Source organism: Gopherus evgoodei, chromosome 10, assembly GCF_007399415.2.
Source record: "Gopherus evgoodei ecotype Sinaloan lineage chromosome 10, rGopEvg1_v1.p, whole genome shotgun sequence".
Classification (NCBI taxonomy): domain Eukaryota; kingdom Metazoa; phylum Chordata; order Testudines; family Testudinidae; genus Gopherus; species Gopherus evgoodei.
The window spans coordinates 54,670,565-54,686,419 of NC_044331.1; the positions used below are offsets into that span (position 1 = coordinate 54,670,565).

Here is a 15,855-nt window from a genome sequence, read left to right on the forward strand (position 1 = left end):
AGGGGTTGCATCCCTGACCATTGATGGACCTATCCTCCATGAACTTATTCGGTTCTTCCTTGAACCCATTTATACTTTTGGCCTTTACAACATTCCCTCGCAACAAGTTCCCCAGGTTGTCTGTGTGTTGTGTGAGGAAGTACTTCCTTTTGTTTGTTTTAAACCTGCTGCCTATTAATTTCTGTTCCACACTGATAAGGCCTCAGTTGGAGTATTGTGTCCAGTTCTGGGTGCTAGATTTGAAGAAGGATGTGGACAAATTGGAGAAAGTCCAGAGAAGAGCAACAACAATGATTAAAGGTCTAGAAAGCATGACCTATGAGGAAAAGTTGAAAAAACTAGATTTGTTTTAGAGTGAAGAAGAGAAGGGGATTGGGGGGGAATAAAACTTTTCAAGTACATAAAAGGTTGTTACCAGGAGGCGGGTGAAAAATTGTTCTTTTTAACTTCTGAGAACAGGAGAAGAAGCAATGGGCTTAAATTGCAGCAAAGTGAGATTTAAGTTGGACATTAGGAAAAACTTACTATCAGGGTAGTTAAGCACTGGAACAAATTGCCTAGGGAAGCTGTGGAATTTCTGTCATTGGAGGTTATTAAGAACAGGTTAGACAAACACCTGTCAGGCATAGTTTAGTTATTACGTACTCCTGCCTTGAGTGCAGGGGACTGGATTAGATGACCTCTTGAAATCCCTTCCAGTCCTACACTTCTATGATTCACTGGGTGACCTCTGGGTCTATGTGAAGGGGTAAATAGCATTTCCTTAGTCATTTTTTCCACACCATTCATGATTTTATAGATCTCTGTCATACCCCCCTTTTAGTCATCTCTTTTCCAAGCTCAACTGTCCCAGTCTTATGAATCTCTCCTCATATGGAAGTGGTTCCATATCTCCAATTATTTTGTTGCCCTTCTCTGTATTTTTCCAATTGTATCTAGTCTATCTTTTCTGAGATGGGACAACCAGAATTGCACACGGTATTCAAGGTGTGAGTGTACCATGGGTTTCACTAGTGGCATTATGATAGTTACTATCTTATTATCTGTCCCTTTCCTAATGATTTCTAACATTCTGGTTAGCTTCTTTGACTGTCGCTGCACATTGAGCAGATGTTTTCAGAGAACTATCCACAATGACTCCAAGATCTCTTTCTTTAGTAGTAACAGCTAATTTAGACCCCATCATTTTGTTTGTATAGTTGGGATTATGTTTTCCAATGTGCATTACTTTGCATTTATCAACACTGAATTTCATCTGCCATTTTGTTGCCCAGTCATCTAGTTTTCTGAGATCCATTTGTAACTCTTTGCAGTCAGCTTTGAACATAACTATCTTAAGTGATTTTGTATCATCTGCAAACTTTGCCCCTCACTGTTTATCCCTTTTTCCAGATCATTTATGAATACATTGAACTACACTGGTCCTAGTACAGATCCCTGGAGGATCCCACTATTTACGTCTCTCCACTGTGAAAACTGACCCTTTGTCTCCCATCTTTTAATCAGCTACTGACCCATGAGAGGGCCTTCCCTCCTATTCTGTGACTGCTTACTTTGCGTAAGAACCTTCGGTGAGGGACCTTGCAAAGCTTTCTGAAATCCAAATACATTATATCCATGGGATCACCCTCGTCCACGTGTTTGTTGACCCCTTCAAAGAATTCTAACAGATGGATGAGGCATGATTTCCCTTTACAAAAGCCATGTTGACTCTTCCCCAACATATCATGTTCATCTATATGTCTGATAATTCCCTTCTTTACTGTGGTTCAACCACTTTGCTTGGTACTGAAGTTATGCTTACTGGCCTGTAATTGCCAGGATATCCTCTGGAGCCTGTTTTTAGGAATTGGAGTCACATTAGCTGTCTGTCAGTCATCTGGTACATAAGCTAATTTAAGTGATAGGTTACATATCACAGTCAGGATGACTTCAAGGTCTTTCTTTCCTGTGGGCTTCCCATCCTCCTGCTGATTTCTGTGTAAATGGGGCTTCCATTGTTTTTGGTCACACCTTGCTTAATTTCATTGGGGACAGGTAGATAGCTGCCTTTCCCCTGTCCGGGAGAGATTTTGTTTCTCCCTTTGGTCACAGACTGTAAAACACAGTATCAGTGAATATTTGTAATTTTCATATAGTGTTAATGCAGATATTTCTCAGTGATATTAATCACCAGTGTCAGGAGCAGGGCAGGGGACGGGACATTGGACACGTAGGTGATGTAGAGGATAGGATGTCTGGGAGGTGGGATGGGTGAAGTGGAGGAGGGGGGCAGATGGTGCTGGAGACAGTGCTTTAGAGAGGGTGAGGGTTGGGATGTCAGGGAGGTGGTGTGGGTGTGGCCAGGGCAGGGATGTTGGGGAGGTCAGGGGTTGGGAAGATGGGGTGGAGGATGGAGCATTTGAGAGGTGGGGGTGGGGGGGTGGGGAGGCAGGGCTGGAGTGTTGGGTGGATGAGGCAGACTGGGTGGCAGCACAAGGAGTGGGTGTTGGGGAGGTGGAGCAGGGGATGGAGCTGGGGTGGCAGGGCTGTAGGAGATGGGGTGGGCGGTGCGGGGGAAGAGGCATTGGGATGGAGTGGGCGGGGCATTGGGGGGATGGAGCATCAGGGAGATAGGGTGGGGGATAAGGGGGCGGGGTGGGGGTACTGAGATGGGAGGGGGCTTGGGTGCAAAGCCAAGAAGAGAAGGGTTTTCCTGTGCAATCTAGCATTTCCCCCACTCCATTTTCCCTGTAGATGTTCTGGGGGTTGAGCTTTCAGATTGTTAGGAAGACCTGGGATCCCTGTGCCAAGTGCTCAGTTACATGCCCCAACCAGCTTCTGACAATGAAGCTTGATTGGTTCTTGGATCTGTAGTTCCAAGGAGCTAATGGCTGGGATAGGAAGGAGCCCTCCTGCGCCTCGCTCTGCCGTCCTGTCCCCCTCTCTGACACTGTGGCCATAGCCCAGGGAATGACCTTTGCTCCCTGCCGCACTCTGCAGAAGCAAAGCATTGCTGTCTTGCTTTGTGTTCCAGTCCCCTGGAGCGAGGCTGGAGGAAACAGAAGGAAGGGACCCCACCCCAGCCCAAGGTTCGCTTACGGCAGGAAGTGGTGAGTGTGAGCCCACAGCGACGTGGCCAGCGCATCGCCGTTCCAGTCAGAAAGCTCTTTGCCAAGGAGAAGAGGCCGTATGGACTGGGCATGGTGGGCAAGCTGACCAACCGCACCTACCGCAAGCGCATAGACAGCTACGTGAAACGGCAGATCGAGGACATGGATGACCACAGGTGAGAGGAGTGAGCCTCTTTTCTGCAAAAATTGCTGGAAGAGGCTGCAATGAGCTGGTTAGTGTGTCCCCTGCTGGGTGGGATGCATCTCATTTGCTGCAAGTACATGTGTGACACTTGCCGAGTGAGACATGCATCCACAGTGGGAATTTGTGTATTCCTTGAACCCCTATACTCAATACATTTCCTTGGTCCCCCTGGGAACAGTCCTGCCATGGGCACCCTGAAGCCTGCATGGCTTTGGCAGCCCAGCCAGAGCCGGCTCTACAGTTTTCGCTGCCCCAAGCAGGGCCGAATTGCTGCTGGACAGCGGGGGCAGTCCCTGTGCCCTTAGGGTGGCAGGCGCGTTTCCACGGTGGCGGCAATTCAGTGGCAGCTTCTATGTTTAGCTGAAGCCGCCGTGGACAGCTAAACATAGAAGCTGTTGGCGAATTGCTGCCACCGTGGAAACGGGCCTGCCGCCCGAATGGCACACAGACTGCCCCCGCTGTCCGCGGCGGCAATTCGGTGCGCTGCTTTGGAGCGAAAACACAGGGACTGCCGCTCCTTGCAGAATGCCGTCCCAAGCACCATTTTGGAATGCTGATGCCTGGAGCTGGCCCTGAGCCCAGCACATCTGCTACTCTGCCCAGACCCACCCGCCTTATTAGCCAGATGGATTGGGAAATTGAGACATCTCCTTTTAGCTCCTCCCTGATGCATTTTTTAAGTCACAAAATGAATTTAGGCTTCAGGCCTGACATTTTGTGTCACTGAAACGTTTTGTACAAATGTTCATAAGAAGTGAATACGGCAGGGTGTGACCCCGGGTTCTAATCCTCCCTCTCTCCAAACCTCCAGTCTTGTCCCAGCTCTGATCGACTTGTGCCTGGTCCTCTGTACTAATGAAAACCAGAAAAGACCATTGCCCACCTGTGCATGGGGCCCAGACATTACAGAGCACAGCAAAGCTCCTTGCTGATTGAAGGGCCTGTGAATTAGCAGGAGTTTTTCTTATGCTCCATGAGCAAAGACACATCCAGAAAATATTAACATGATCTTGTTCCTGGCTCTGATCTGTGATTGTCTCCATCTTCTGTCTAGGCCTTTCTTCACCTACTGGGTCACCTTTGTGCATTCGCTCATCACAATCCTTGCTGTGTGTATCTATGGCATTGCCCCTGTGGGGTTTTCTCAACATGAAACTGTAGATTCAGTGAGTAAATCCTCTGCCGATCGGTATGAATTGTGATTCTTTCTCAGTGGTTGTTTGTTACCAGAGTCCCTGATCTCTCCCCACGTTGTGTAACTTGTCAGTGGGTTTTCTGCCAAAGGCCAATAGCTGGAAGCCAAATGTGCTCACCTGAGGGGCTGGGCATGCACACGCACACCTACAGGCTTATGCACCTGCCCATGTTCACACCTGCAGCCACACAGCGCACATGCATTCACATACACATCTGCAGACTTGTAAATTCCCCGCTGTGCAGAGGCCTGGCTGATTTTCAAGGGCAGCACATTGCCTGAGCCAACAAACCTGCCTGTTGGGCTTGCCTGCCTGTGAGCTTTGGCTTCCTGCCATTAGCACTGAGTGATGGGAGACAAGCCCATCAGAGCTGGTAATATCTGCATCTGTCATATAGCAGCAACGTGGCACTGTTCAGCCTGAGGAGCAGGGTCCTGGCAGCCTGTTGGCCCCTGCAGCACGGGTTAGAAGGGAGGTGTCTGAATGGAATCCTAGGCTGGGGTCTGGGCAGAGCTGGGATTCAGCCAGGACTCCTGGATGACATCTTATAGTGTCGTGAGGTATTAAGGCAGGGGTCTCAAACTCAGTTTACCTTAGGGCCAGTGCCAGTCTTCAAATCCTCCCAGCGGGCCAATGTCACTCATGCTGCCTAAAACTCTGCCCCCACCTGCCTAAGGCTCTGGGATTGAGTTTGTGTGGGGGAAGAGGTCTGGGGTAGGGGATTTGGGTGCAGGCTCTGGGAGGGAGTTTGGGTGCAGAAGGGGTGAGAGGTTGGGCTCTGGAAGGGAGTTTGGGTGAGGGAGAATGTCTGGGGTGCAGGCTCTGGGCTGGGGCAGGGGGGAGGTGCAGGAGGAGGCGATGTGGTGCAGGCTCTGGGAGAGAATTTGGGGGCTGGGGTGTGTGGGGAGGGGGTGCAGGCTCTAGGAGGGAGTTTGGGGGCTGGGGGTGTGTGGGGAGGGGGTGCAGGCTCTGGGAGGGAGTTTGGAGTCAGGAGTGGGTATGTGGGAAAGGGGTGGGGTACAGGCTCTGGGAGGAAGTTTGGGAGGGGGAGGGGGTGGGAGTGCAGGCTCTGAGAGGGGGTCGGGGGTGCAGTGCTTACGTGGGGCTCTGGGCGGGCTGGGGGGGCCTCTGCGCGCTGCTTCCCCCAGGGCTGCAGGGAGGGGCCGGCAGCCACTGAAGTGAGCAGGCAGACACCGCTCAGCTCTGTTGTGCTGCCACGCCCCTGGGGTGGGGAGCATCTGGGGGCAGCAGGTGGGGCCAAGGGAGAGACCTGCCCCTTTTTACCATTGCTCCTGCGCCCTGTGGTGCCCCACTGTCTATGTGGTTCAGAGGGGGCTGCTGCTTTCTTGTCTTGCAGGTCCTGATGAACAGGGGGATTTATGAAAACGTCAAATATGTTCAACAAGAAAACTTCTGGATTGGCCCCAGCTCGGTGAGTCCCACCAGCTCGCATTGGGTCCCTGGGGCTGGGGTGGATAGTGCACCCACACCTCCATCCAAGGGGTGGGGCAGCTCTGCTGTTTCCGCATAGAGCATGAGTCTGGCGCAAGGGTCTGACCAGCCAAGGCCGTGTCCAGTAACACTCAAGTCCCATGATTAGTGATTTGTGTTCTGACATGCTCCCTTGTGGGCTTGCGGCCTGGCCCAGCCCAGTTTTTCAGGGTCCCATTAGAGTGGCATTGCCTGCACTGGGTGCCCCTGTAAAATGGGCTCATTCCCTGCTTAGGGAGGCATGTGGTGTGTCTCCAATGGGGCCTGCCTTCTGCTGTTTAGCACTTTGCAGCTTGGCCAGGGGAATGCCCTGCTCTAGATCTGCCTCTGCCTCTGTGGGGTACGAGCTGGGACATGTCAAGCCCTGTAGGGGTCAGTGCAACCGAGGTGGCTGCCCTAACTGGTGCTTTCCCCTTCACTGGCACCAGCATGAGGGGGATCTTGCACAAACGATCCTTGTTGTGTGAGGAGACTGACATCACCTGTTTGGAATCATGTTTTATGTGTGAATATTGCTAGTTGTGCCCAGCCCCTTGCCTTCCCCATCCATCTCTGCCTGACTTGACTTGCCAGAGGCAGTGGCTGCCCAGCCTCCCGCTGCTTCCCTTTTTCCCTGGATCCCTTGCTGCCAAGCCTTTTCCTTCCCTCTTCCCCCGGAGCTTTGCCTGCCCCCATGGCCCCTGTGTGACCCTCAGCTGAGCTCCTAGCCCTGTCTCTTTCCAGGAGGCCCTGATCCACCTGGGGGCGAAGTTCTCACCATGCATGAGGCAGGACCAGCAGGTGCATAACTTCATCAGTGCCATGCGAGAAAAGGAGAAGCACTCGGCCTGCTGCGTGCGCAATGACAAGTCAGGCTGCGTGCAGACCTCGGAGGAGGAGTGCTCTGTGAGTGCCCCCACTGCAACCCACTCACAGCACTGCACAGCTCCCCTCCCTCACTGCTCATCATCATGCTGCAGATGAGACCCCCTAGGCCAGTCTCCCTGCCTGCCTGGCAGCTGTGACACCTCCAGCCTCCCTGTCCAGTTGGTGTGGACCTCTGCAGCCTCCCACATATCCGGGTCTTGTATTCATGTAGATGGAATAAATGGGCCCAAAGAGTCCAAGGCACTAACATGAGCCAGACACTGCCCATTAACAGTTCAACAAGGTTCAGGGTTTGGGGGACACAGACTTCCGCCTGCTTAATATCATGGCAAACACACCACTGTGCATCCCATGACCTTATTAAGATGCAGAAAAGAGAAAACAGTTTAAAACATTTGAAATGTAATTCTAACAACTTCTGTTATTCCCTTTTCCTCTAGCTGGGAAGAGTTTTTAGAAGGTGAAAAAAACCTTGTTTTAGAGTGTCTTAGATGGTATCAAAGCAGGTAATAACTGTCCTTTTGAGGAACAGAGAAGTCAGCTGAGCTGGGCTCAAGCTGCAGTTGTGGAAGTCTGATCCCCTTTCCTGGAAGGCAATACAGGACACACACACACAAAGGGGAGAGCAAAGACAAAAACTGCAGCTTCTGGCACTGGTGCTGCCTCACTTGGAGCCTTGCTACTGCAGAAACACAGGTGCAGCACACGGTCTGATCAGCCACGCTGAGACCTGGCAAATGTATACTAGTATCTTGTTCAGGGCACTGCTTTTAGCTGCCTTTTTGGTCACAGGCTTATGTAAGTGTTGCAAAATATACAGTCTTGGCTGCTAAGGCAGACGGGTTAGACAGAAGGGAAAAGAAGAGGGATAGAAAAGGGAAGAAATGAGGTGTGGAAGGAAAGAGAGACAAGAGGTGTGTGTGATAGTCTCACCTCCCAGGAGGCATCTGGGATTTAGCTGAAGCCTGTGGAGATGTTGATGTGAGCTGGGTCTCTCTGACTCAGTGTGGTCAGGGCACCTCTCAGGATCAGGATGACAAAGGCCCAACTGTGTCCTGGTGCATCCCAGGGTCCCAGAATGGGGGAGTGGCAGTCATAATAGTAAAGCTCACTCCTTCTGGGCCACCTGTCTCCCACCCAGCTGTTGTCAGCTTCTTGATTTTTGCCCCCTGCAGTGTTGTTTTTAAGGACCCCCCAAAAGGGAGTGGTGGACGAAATAACCTGTCGCTTCATTATTTTGTTCAACAATTAGACCTAATTTCTTTCACACCAATTTTGGTCCATTGATTTCTAGTCTTGCACGTCTCGTTTAACAAACATGATCTTAACACAGTCCTTGAGTTATATTAATAGGCCTCTTTATTTGGACTAATTCGGTCTGCCTCCCTCCCTTTCAGACCTTTCCCCCACACCACTTATTGTTATTGCTTGTTGGAGCAGTTTGTAAACTTTCCCTCACTTTTCTCAGCTGAGCTCACAATCAGGCTAAGTTTGTAGGCTGGTTGTCAAAAGTCTCTGTACTCAGCATGTGTGACCCCATCTCATTCTGATCCCCCAGCCCCCTGCTCAGTCACTGTGACCCTACCCCCAGATTGTCTCTGCGAATGCCTCTGCCTCCTAGAGCTCCTGGGCCCTGTGGTGATCAGTCGTGCCTCCTCTGCTCTCTCCTGCACAGTCCACCCTGGCCGTGTGGGTGAAGTGGCCCCACCACTCCAGCACGCCAACACTGGCAGGAGGCAAGAGACAGTTTGGATCTGTTTGTCACCAGGATCCCAGGTAGGCACTGCCTGGCTCAGGCCTAGCTCAGCCTCTCTGCCTGGTGAGCGCCAGGGGCTGCTATGTCTGTGCAACAAGACAGAGGAGTTGTGGTGTGGAGCTGGGTGGGATTGCTCATTATCCTGGGCTTCTTAAGGAAGTAGAAGCTGTTTGGAGAATGGGCCAGGCAAGGGGAGTGGATCCATAGCTGGGGAAGGAGACTGCTCTGGGCCTTGAGCGGAGGAAGGAGCATGATGAGGTTCTGATACATTCATATACCATGGGGCAAACTGCTGGACACAGGTGAGGGCACAGTGTCACTGGGTAGAGGAAACGGGCACAGAGTGTCACTGGGTAGGGGAAGGGGGTGTGGAGTGTCAATGGGCAGGGAACAGGGCACAGAGTGAGGGCTGTGGGGGAGGGTGGTGCTACTCAGAGACCAATTGGATACTTGGTCTGATTTCTGCTCCCTCTCCCCTTGGGCATTGCTGTCTGCTTGTAGCCTGTGCTTGATGCTTTCCCTGAGCCCCTAGCAGTGTCCAGGCAGGGAGCTCCTGTGTGCCTGGCTCAGAACTGCTGGAATTCACCCTGCTGAGCCATCCCATCCCACACTGCCCCTGCCCTGCTCTGCATGCCATCCCCTGCTCTGCAATCTCCCTGCCTTCCCAGCTGCTTCCTGCCACAGCACGGGCCCCACCTGCATGCAGCTCTGTGACTAGCAAATACCACAGAAGCCCACAGTCCATGGGAGTCAACCCAGCTGGCCTGTCACTTCCCCTCCTATGGCTCCACTCTGCCCTCTGTTGGAGCCATGTATTTCCCTGGAGCATCCAGACTCCTGAGAATCTCCCTGGGACTCCCTGTGCAGGGGGAAATGTGCACTGGGGGATCGCTGGCAGCTGGGTGTGGGGCTGGCCCTGCGTGGAGAGGAGTCTGATAGCTGGCAGACAGGGCAGAGCTTGGGTGCTCTGTCAGGTAACTGGCCAGCCAGCTCGCTGCTTGGCAAGTGGCCCAGATGCTGGATTCGGTAGAATCAGCAAATGCACCTGGAAGTCGAGGTGTGCCCCTTCAAGTGACTGCACTTCAGTCAGTCAGTCTGCATCACAGCACCGTGACAAGTGCTCTCAGTACGGAGGCCATGGTCCCTGTGACACAATACTGCTAATGGCCGCTTGGACAATCTGACCCTGAGCGATCTCTGACCCAGCCTAAGCTGTCCTCAGCTCTATCCTACAGACATTGCACATGAGCTTGGAGGAAACCTTGGGGATTGTGGCAGCAGCGTGGTGCTGTGGCTCCTGGGAAATGGGGGTTCTCCTCCCTGGCCTGTGCCTGTCTGCTGCTGCCTGGTTTGTCCAGCTGATCTGTTGGATTTTGTTGCCTCAGGGTTTGTGAGCAGCCAGCATCGATGGATCCCCATGAATGGCCTGATGACATCACCAAGTGGCCGGTGAGCATTGCTAGAATCACCGTAGGGGGCAGGGATTTGCAGGCCACGGTTGGCACAGATGGTGCTGAGCACTCCAGCCAGACAGCTGCCCAAGGAACAGAGGCGCTGGAGATGGCCTTAGCCCAATATCTTTCACTTCATCACCATAGAGATGCTTTGCACATCCTCTACTGACCAGTCAGTGGGAATTCCAGGCCCCTAGATAGAAATCAGTGCTGTGTGCAGGGGGAGGGTGAAGGGATCAGGGGCAGCCCCGGAAGATGCTTCCTTCTGCAGAGAGCCGGGAGACACAGAAAGGGAAGAGTTGGGCAAGGGCAGTGTGGGGCCCAGGCTGCTCTGGGGGCTGACTTGGCCCACAGCTACCACTAGGGTGGGGGAGCCCTGAGCACAGCTCAGCCAGGCCATTGGGTCTTTGAACAGCGACTCCAGTCGGCTGAGATTTTGAATCTTTGACCTGACTGGTATTTGGGAGGGCAAAAGCTGACAGGCCAGGAGAGACAGGCCCGTGTTCACCGCACTAGGCCAGCCTGCTGAGCCCTCTCCTGAGGGCTGACTGTTAAGGCTGCTACTCCCAGTCAGAAGCCAAGGGAACTGTCGTAACTGAGAGGAGCCTCCATGGGCTGCTAGGCTTTTGCTCCCATGCTCGTGGAGCCCGTCTTGGGGAGGGGGCTGGCTGGGCCACCCAACTGGCAGCTAAAAAGCTATGTGTGATCAGGTTGTTCTGTTGCAAACCTGGATGCATCCCCATTAACCGCTCTCCTGCCAAATCACAGATGGAGGTAGAACGTGGCCACAGCACCAGCCCCATCCCCTCCCAGGAGCCTCCCAGGTGGCCCAGAGAATGGCCACAGCACCCTCCCCACATGGCAGGTGGCAGAAAGGTTTCCACATCCATCTCATTCCATTTGCTGTTGTTATCCAGATATGCACCAAAAACAGCGCCGGGAATTATACCAACCACCTTCACATGGACTGCGTGATCACAGGCAGGCCCTGCTGTATCGGGACCAAAGGAAGGTAATGGAGCCCATCTGCCCATCTGCAGAGGGCTGCAAATAGAATGAGGCATATGGTGCATTTGCAGAGGCTTTGTGTGATTTTGCATGTGGGCACAGGGGGCTTGTCCTTCTCCGCAGAGGGTAGTGTCTCCCGGCTATGCGCAGCCCAGGACACTACTTTGAAAGGGCAATCAGACAGAAATGGAACCAACTCAGGCTTGTGCATCCAGAGAGCTAGGCCCTGCCCTGTGCAGTGTGAGGAGGAACAGAAAGGTAGAAGCCAGACAGAGGCTCCAGCTGAGGGGGCCAGGGGACAGCATGCTTTGCAGCCCCCCTTACCCTGTGCATTTCCCACCCTGGCACAGCAGCTTCTGGCCAGCACAGAATGTGTGTCTAGAGCATTGGTGGTTCTTCGAGTGCTTGCTCATATCCATTCCAGTTAGGTGTGCGCGCGCCACGTGCACGTTCGTCGGAAGATTTTTACCCTAGCAACACTCAGTGGGTCAGCTGGGCGCCCCCTGGAGTGGCGCGGCTATGGCGCCGGATATATACCCCTGCTGACCCAGCCACCCTTCAGTTCCTTCTTACCGCCCGTGTCGGTCGTTGGAACAGTAGAGCGCGGATTAGCTGACCTCACTTCCCTAGCTACTCGTAGTTCTTGTGTATACAGTTTATAATCCTTCATATATATATATATATGTTTTTTCTTTACGCGCATAGTTAGTTAGTAATAGTTAGCGGGGTTCGGGGATAGCCCCTTCCCTGCACCCGGTGCAGGAGCCCTGCCCGGCTCAACGGGTTTTAAACTGTGCTCGGCCTGGCCACAAGCCGATGCCGACAGGAGATCCGCATGGACTCCTGTTTGAGGTGCCTCGGGGAATCGCACTTCACAGCTAAGTGCCCCATTTGCAAGGCTTTAAGCCGAGAACAAATGGAGCGGGACTTTCACTTACCCCTCCACCTCGGCACCCGAGCGCTGGTCAATCGGCGGACAGAAGTGCCTCCCCGGCACCTGACCCCACCAGCACTGCCAAGGCCTCTCGGCAACGGCCGTCGCCGGCACGAAGTGGACTCAGCATCGCTCCCTCTCTCCGAGGTTGAGAGAGCCCACGACTCCTCCTGCCAATGCCTGACAGCTCCCCGGCATGCGCCGTGGTGAGCTCCTGCTCCTGCTGCTTTCCGTGCCCACTGCACCGCAGCCAGAGAAGCTCGTCTAAGTCAGATCGCCGGTACGACACTGCCGGGCACTGACGCCGTCGGCCACTGTCGATCCGGTCCCACGAGGGCCATCAAATCCGGTGCCTGACAGCTCCACAGTACGCGCTGTGGTTGAGCTTACTGTTCACTCCACGCAGGAGACATTCCCAGCGGCGCGGGATCTCATTGCCATGGACAGAGAGATGCTGTCTGAACCCCCCGGCACCACGGGTGCGGGTAATACAGTCTTTTGGCAAGCCTCCCTTGATACGACCATCCTCTGTTGGCACAGCAGAGCAGCACTGTTCATGATCCACGGTCCCGCAGACGCTCAGGTCCGTCGGCACTCCCGCTCTCGACGCCACTTGCAGTCCCGATGCTGTTCTCCTCTTTGGTACCGGTTGCACTCGCCGCACCGGTCGGTGTCCTGTTCGCCGACCCCACTACTCTCGGCACCGTTCCAGCTACCGGCACCGCTACAGGCATCGTGACTCCCGTAGCCGCTCCCGACATCGAGCCTCGAGATCTTAGTCGACCTCCCGGCGCCGCTCTGGTCGCAGGTCCAGATCTTGTTCCAGGGTACGGTACGCCTCCCGGTACCGGTCCCGGTGCCGAGTTGGGCAAGGTCCCGTAGAGTCAGAGACTCTGACCACGATTTTCAGCACCATCATGGCCATCTGGACACGCATCAGTGTCATCCCACGCAGACAGCTCTTATGCTCAGGACCGCAATTCTGATGTGCCCACCAACATCCTGAGAGCCCATCAGGACCTCCTAAGGAGGGTAGCACTCTATATGGACCTCCAGGTGGAGGAGGTCCTGGAGGTAGAATGTCCACTACGGGTCCCCTATCGGTGGTTGCCCCACTAGAGGAGCCCTACCTGTTTATTCGGACCATCCAGGCGAAAGCCGATACTCTATGGGGGGTACGACTACTTGTATGTCCGTCCTCCTCCCTGCTCGCTAGTCGTTCAGTCCGTTAAGGAAAGGGAATGGCATAGCCAGCAGGCGCCAGCCCCGAAATCGAAGGAGGCTAGGCGAATGGCCCTTCTCAGCCGCAAGGTGTACTCTGCAGGGGCCTTATAGCTCTGCATGGCAAATCAACAAGCCTTGCTTAGCCCATATCATTATAACACCTGGGTGACGGTGGATAAGTTTATGGAGCTGCTCCCTCAAGACTCCCGCCAAGAGTTCACTGCCCTTTTGGAGGAAGGAAAAAAGGTGGCCAGAGCTTCCCTCCGGCCTCGTTGGATGCAGCAGACTCAGCAGCCAGGGCTCTGACATCGGGTGTTACCATGAGGAGCATCTCATGGCTTCAGGTTTCAAACCTCCGGCTGGAGTGGCAGTATACCATTCACGACTTACCATTTGATGGTAAAGGCCTCTTCGTAGCGAAGACAACCCCAGGCTGCAAAGCCTGAAGGACAACAGGGTCCTAATGCGCTCTCTCAGCGTGCATACGCCGACTACCTAACGCAGGCCTTTCTGTCCCCAGCCACACCGCCGTACTCTGTGCCTAGCCACAGACAGGACTTTGGCAGACGGCGAGGCCGAGGTGGTTGCAGATGACCGTCAGGACCCCTAGAGGGCCAAGATCGAGGTCCCTCGCAATCACCACCGGGACCAAAGATGAACTTGCTAAGGTGTGCCCGAGAGCGGCGTACCAGTTACAGGCGGGATCCCACTCCTACTTCCTCTTGGTGTGGTCCCAGTTAACTTCAGATCGCTGGCTTATACACATGGTGGAGTATGGGTACCACCTTCAATTTGTTCCAGCCCTGTCCCTCTTCAGGGACCCCTCTCAAGAGCAATTCCTCTTACAAGAGGTGCAGACGCCGATGGACGAAAGGGGCAAGGGGTTTTACTCCTATTATTCCCTAATCCCCAACTTGTACGGAGGTCTCAGACTTATCCTAGACCTGCGAGGACTCAACCAGTTTATGATAAGGTTGAAGTTCCGCATGATATCCCTGGGAACCATTATCCCGTCCTTGGATCCTGGAGACTGGTATGCTGCCCTCGATATGAAGGACATGTACTTTCACATTGCCATCTTCCCTCCGCACAGGAGATACCTCTGCTTCTAGCCAACCATCAGTACTTCCAGTTTACGGTCCTGCTGTTTGGCCTTTCTGCAGCCCCACGGGTATTAACCAAGTGTATGGCCGTAGTCGCCACCCACCTCCGCCGACGTTGGATATGCGTTTTCCGTATCTGAACGATTGGCTTATCCGAGGAGACTCTGAGACACAAGTCACTCAGCATGTGGGTATCGTCAAGGACCTATTCACACGTCTAGGCCTTATGATCACTGTAGAAACATCCACTCTGGTTCCCACACAGAGGTTAGACTTCCTAGGAGCTATCCTGGACTCTGACCTAGCCGGAGCCTGCTTACCACAGCCGCGGTTTCAGGCGATGGCAACAATCATCTGAGGTCTGCAGACTTCCCCAACGACCTCGGCTCGCACTTGTCTCGGTCTCCTGGGTCCCATGGCTGCCTGCAAGTTTGTAACCAAACACGCCAAGCTCAGCCTCTGTCCTCTCCAGTTTGGCTCAAATCGGCGTACGCCCGGACAGGGACCCAATGGTCACGATAGTCACCATTCCCTCGAGCACACTAGGCTCCCTAGAATGGTGGCTAACTCCCTCCCTGGTGTAGGCAGGGATGCCATTCTATCTGCTCCAGCCCTCTGTCCCTGACGATGGATGCGTCATCTCTCGGCTCGGGTGCTCACCTTGGTCACCTTCGAGCTTAAGGCCTTTGGTCTTCTCAGGAGCTGGCGTTCCACATCAGTGTCCAAAAATGAGAGCAGTCCGCCTGGCGTGCCAGGGGTTCCAGCAGCAGCTGCGAGGCCGTGGTGTCTCAGTGTTTACAGCCAACACAACGGCCATGTGCTACATAAACAACCAGGGAGGAACATGGTCCTCCTCCTTTTGTCAGGAGGCCATCCATCTCTGGGACTTTTGCATAGCCCACTCGATAAATCTGGTAGCGTCCTTTCTCCTAGGCGTTCGGAACGCCTTGGCACTTCGACTCAGCAGGTCTTTCCTGTCTCATGAGTGGTTGCTCTGCCCCGATGTGATGCATTCTGTTGCCAGAAATGGGGGGTTTTCCCCACATAGACCTGTTTGCTTACTGTGAGAACAGGAAATGTCCGAGGTTCTGCTCCTTCCAAGGTCTCTCCCCGGGATCGATCTCGGACGCTTTCCTCATGTCGTGGAAGGGCCAACTCCTTTATGCCTTCCCACCGTTCATCCTAGCTCATTGGGTCCAGCTCAAACTTTGCAGGGGCAGGGTGCGCATCATCATGATCACTCCAGCGTGGTCCAGGCAGCACTGATACACCACGTTGCTCAACCTGTCAATAGCCAACCCAATTACCCTGCCACTCCACCTAGACCTCATAACTCAGGACCACGGCAGGCTTCGCCACCCGGACCTGCAGTCTCTTCACCTCACGGTGTGGCTGCTGTGTGACTAAACTGGGGTAGCAGGAAGCCTTCCACCTGGTCAATGTACCTGGCCGAGTGGTAGCGTTTCTCCTACAGGTGCGAAACGCTTGATCTTACTCCTACTGAGGTCTCCATCCCCTCTATTTT

At 53.8% G+C, this 15,855-nt stretch overlaps 1 protein-coding gene across 1 annotated transcript in view; it reads left to right on the plus strand.

The window, feature by feature from the left end:
- RHBDF1 (rhomboid 5 homolog 1) overlaps positions 1-15,855 on the plus strand; it is a 99,023-nt gene that overhangs the window by 74,496 nt on the left and 8,672 nt on the right. The window contains 7 exon segments of the mRNA XM_030579225.1: positions 3,017-3,268; positions 4,352-4,463; positions 5,851-5,925; positions 6,708-6,869; positions 8,527-8,627; positions 9,993-10,056; positions 10,979-11,073. Coding sequence (XP_030435085.1) covers positions 3,017-3,268; positions 4,352-4,463; positions 5,851-5,925; positions 6,708-6,869; positions 8,527-8,627; positions 9,993-10,056; positions 10,979-11,073 — 861 coding nt within the window.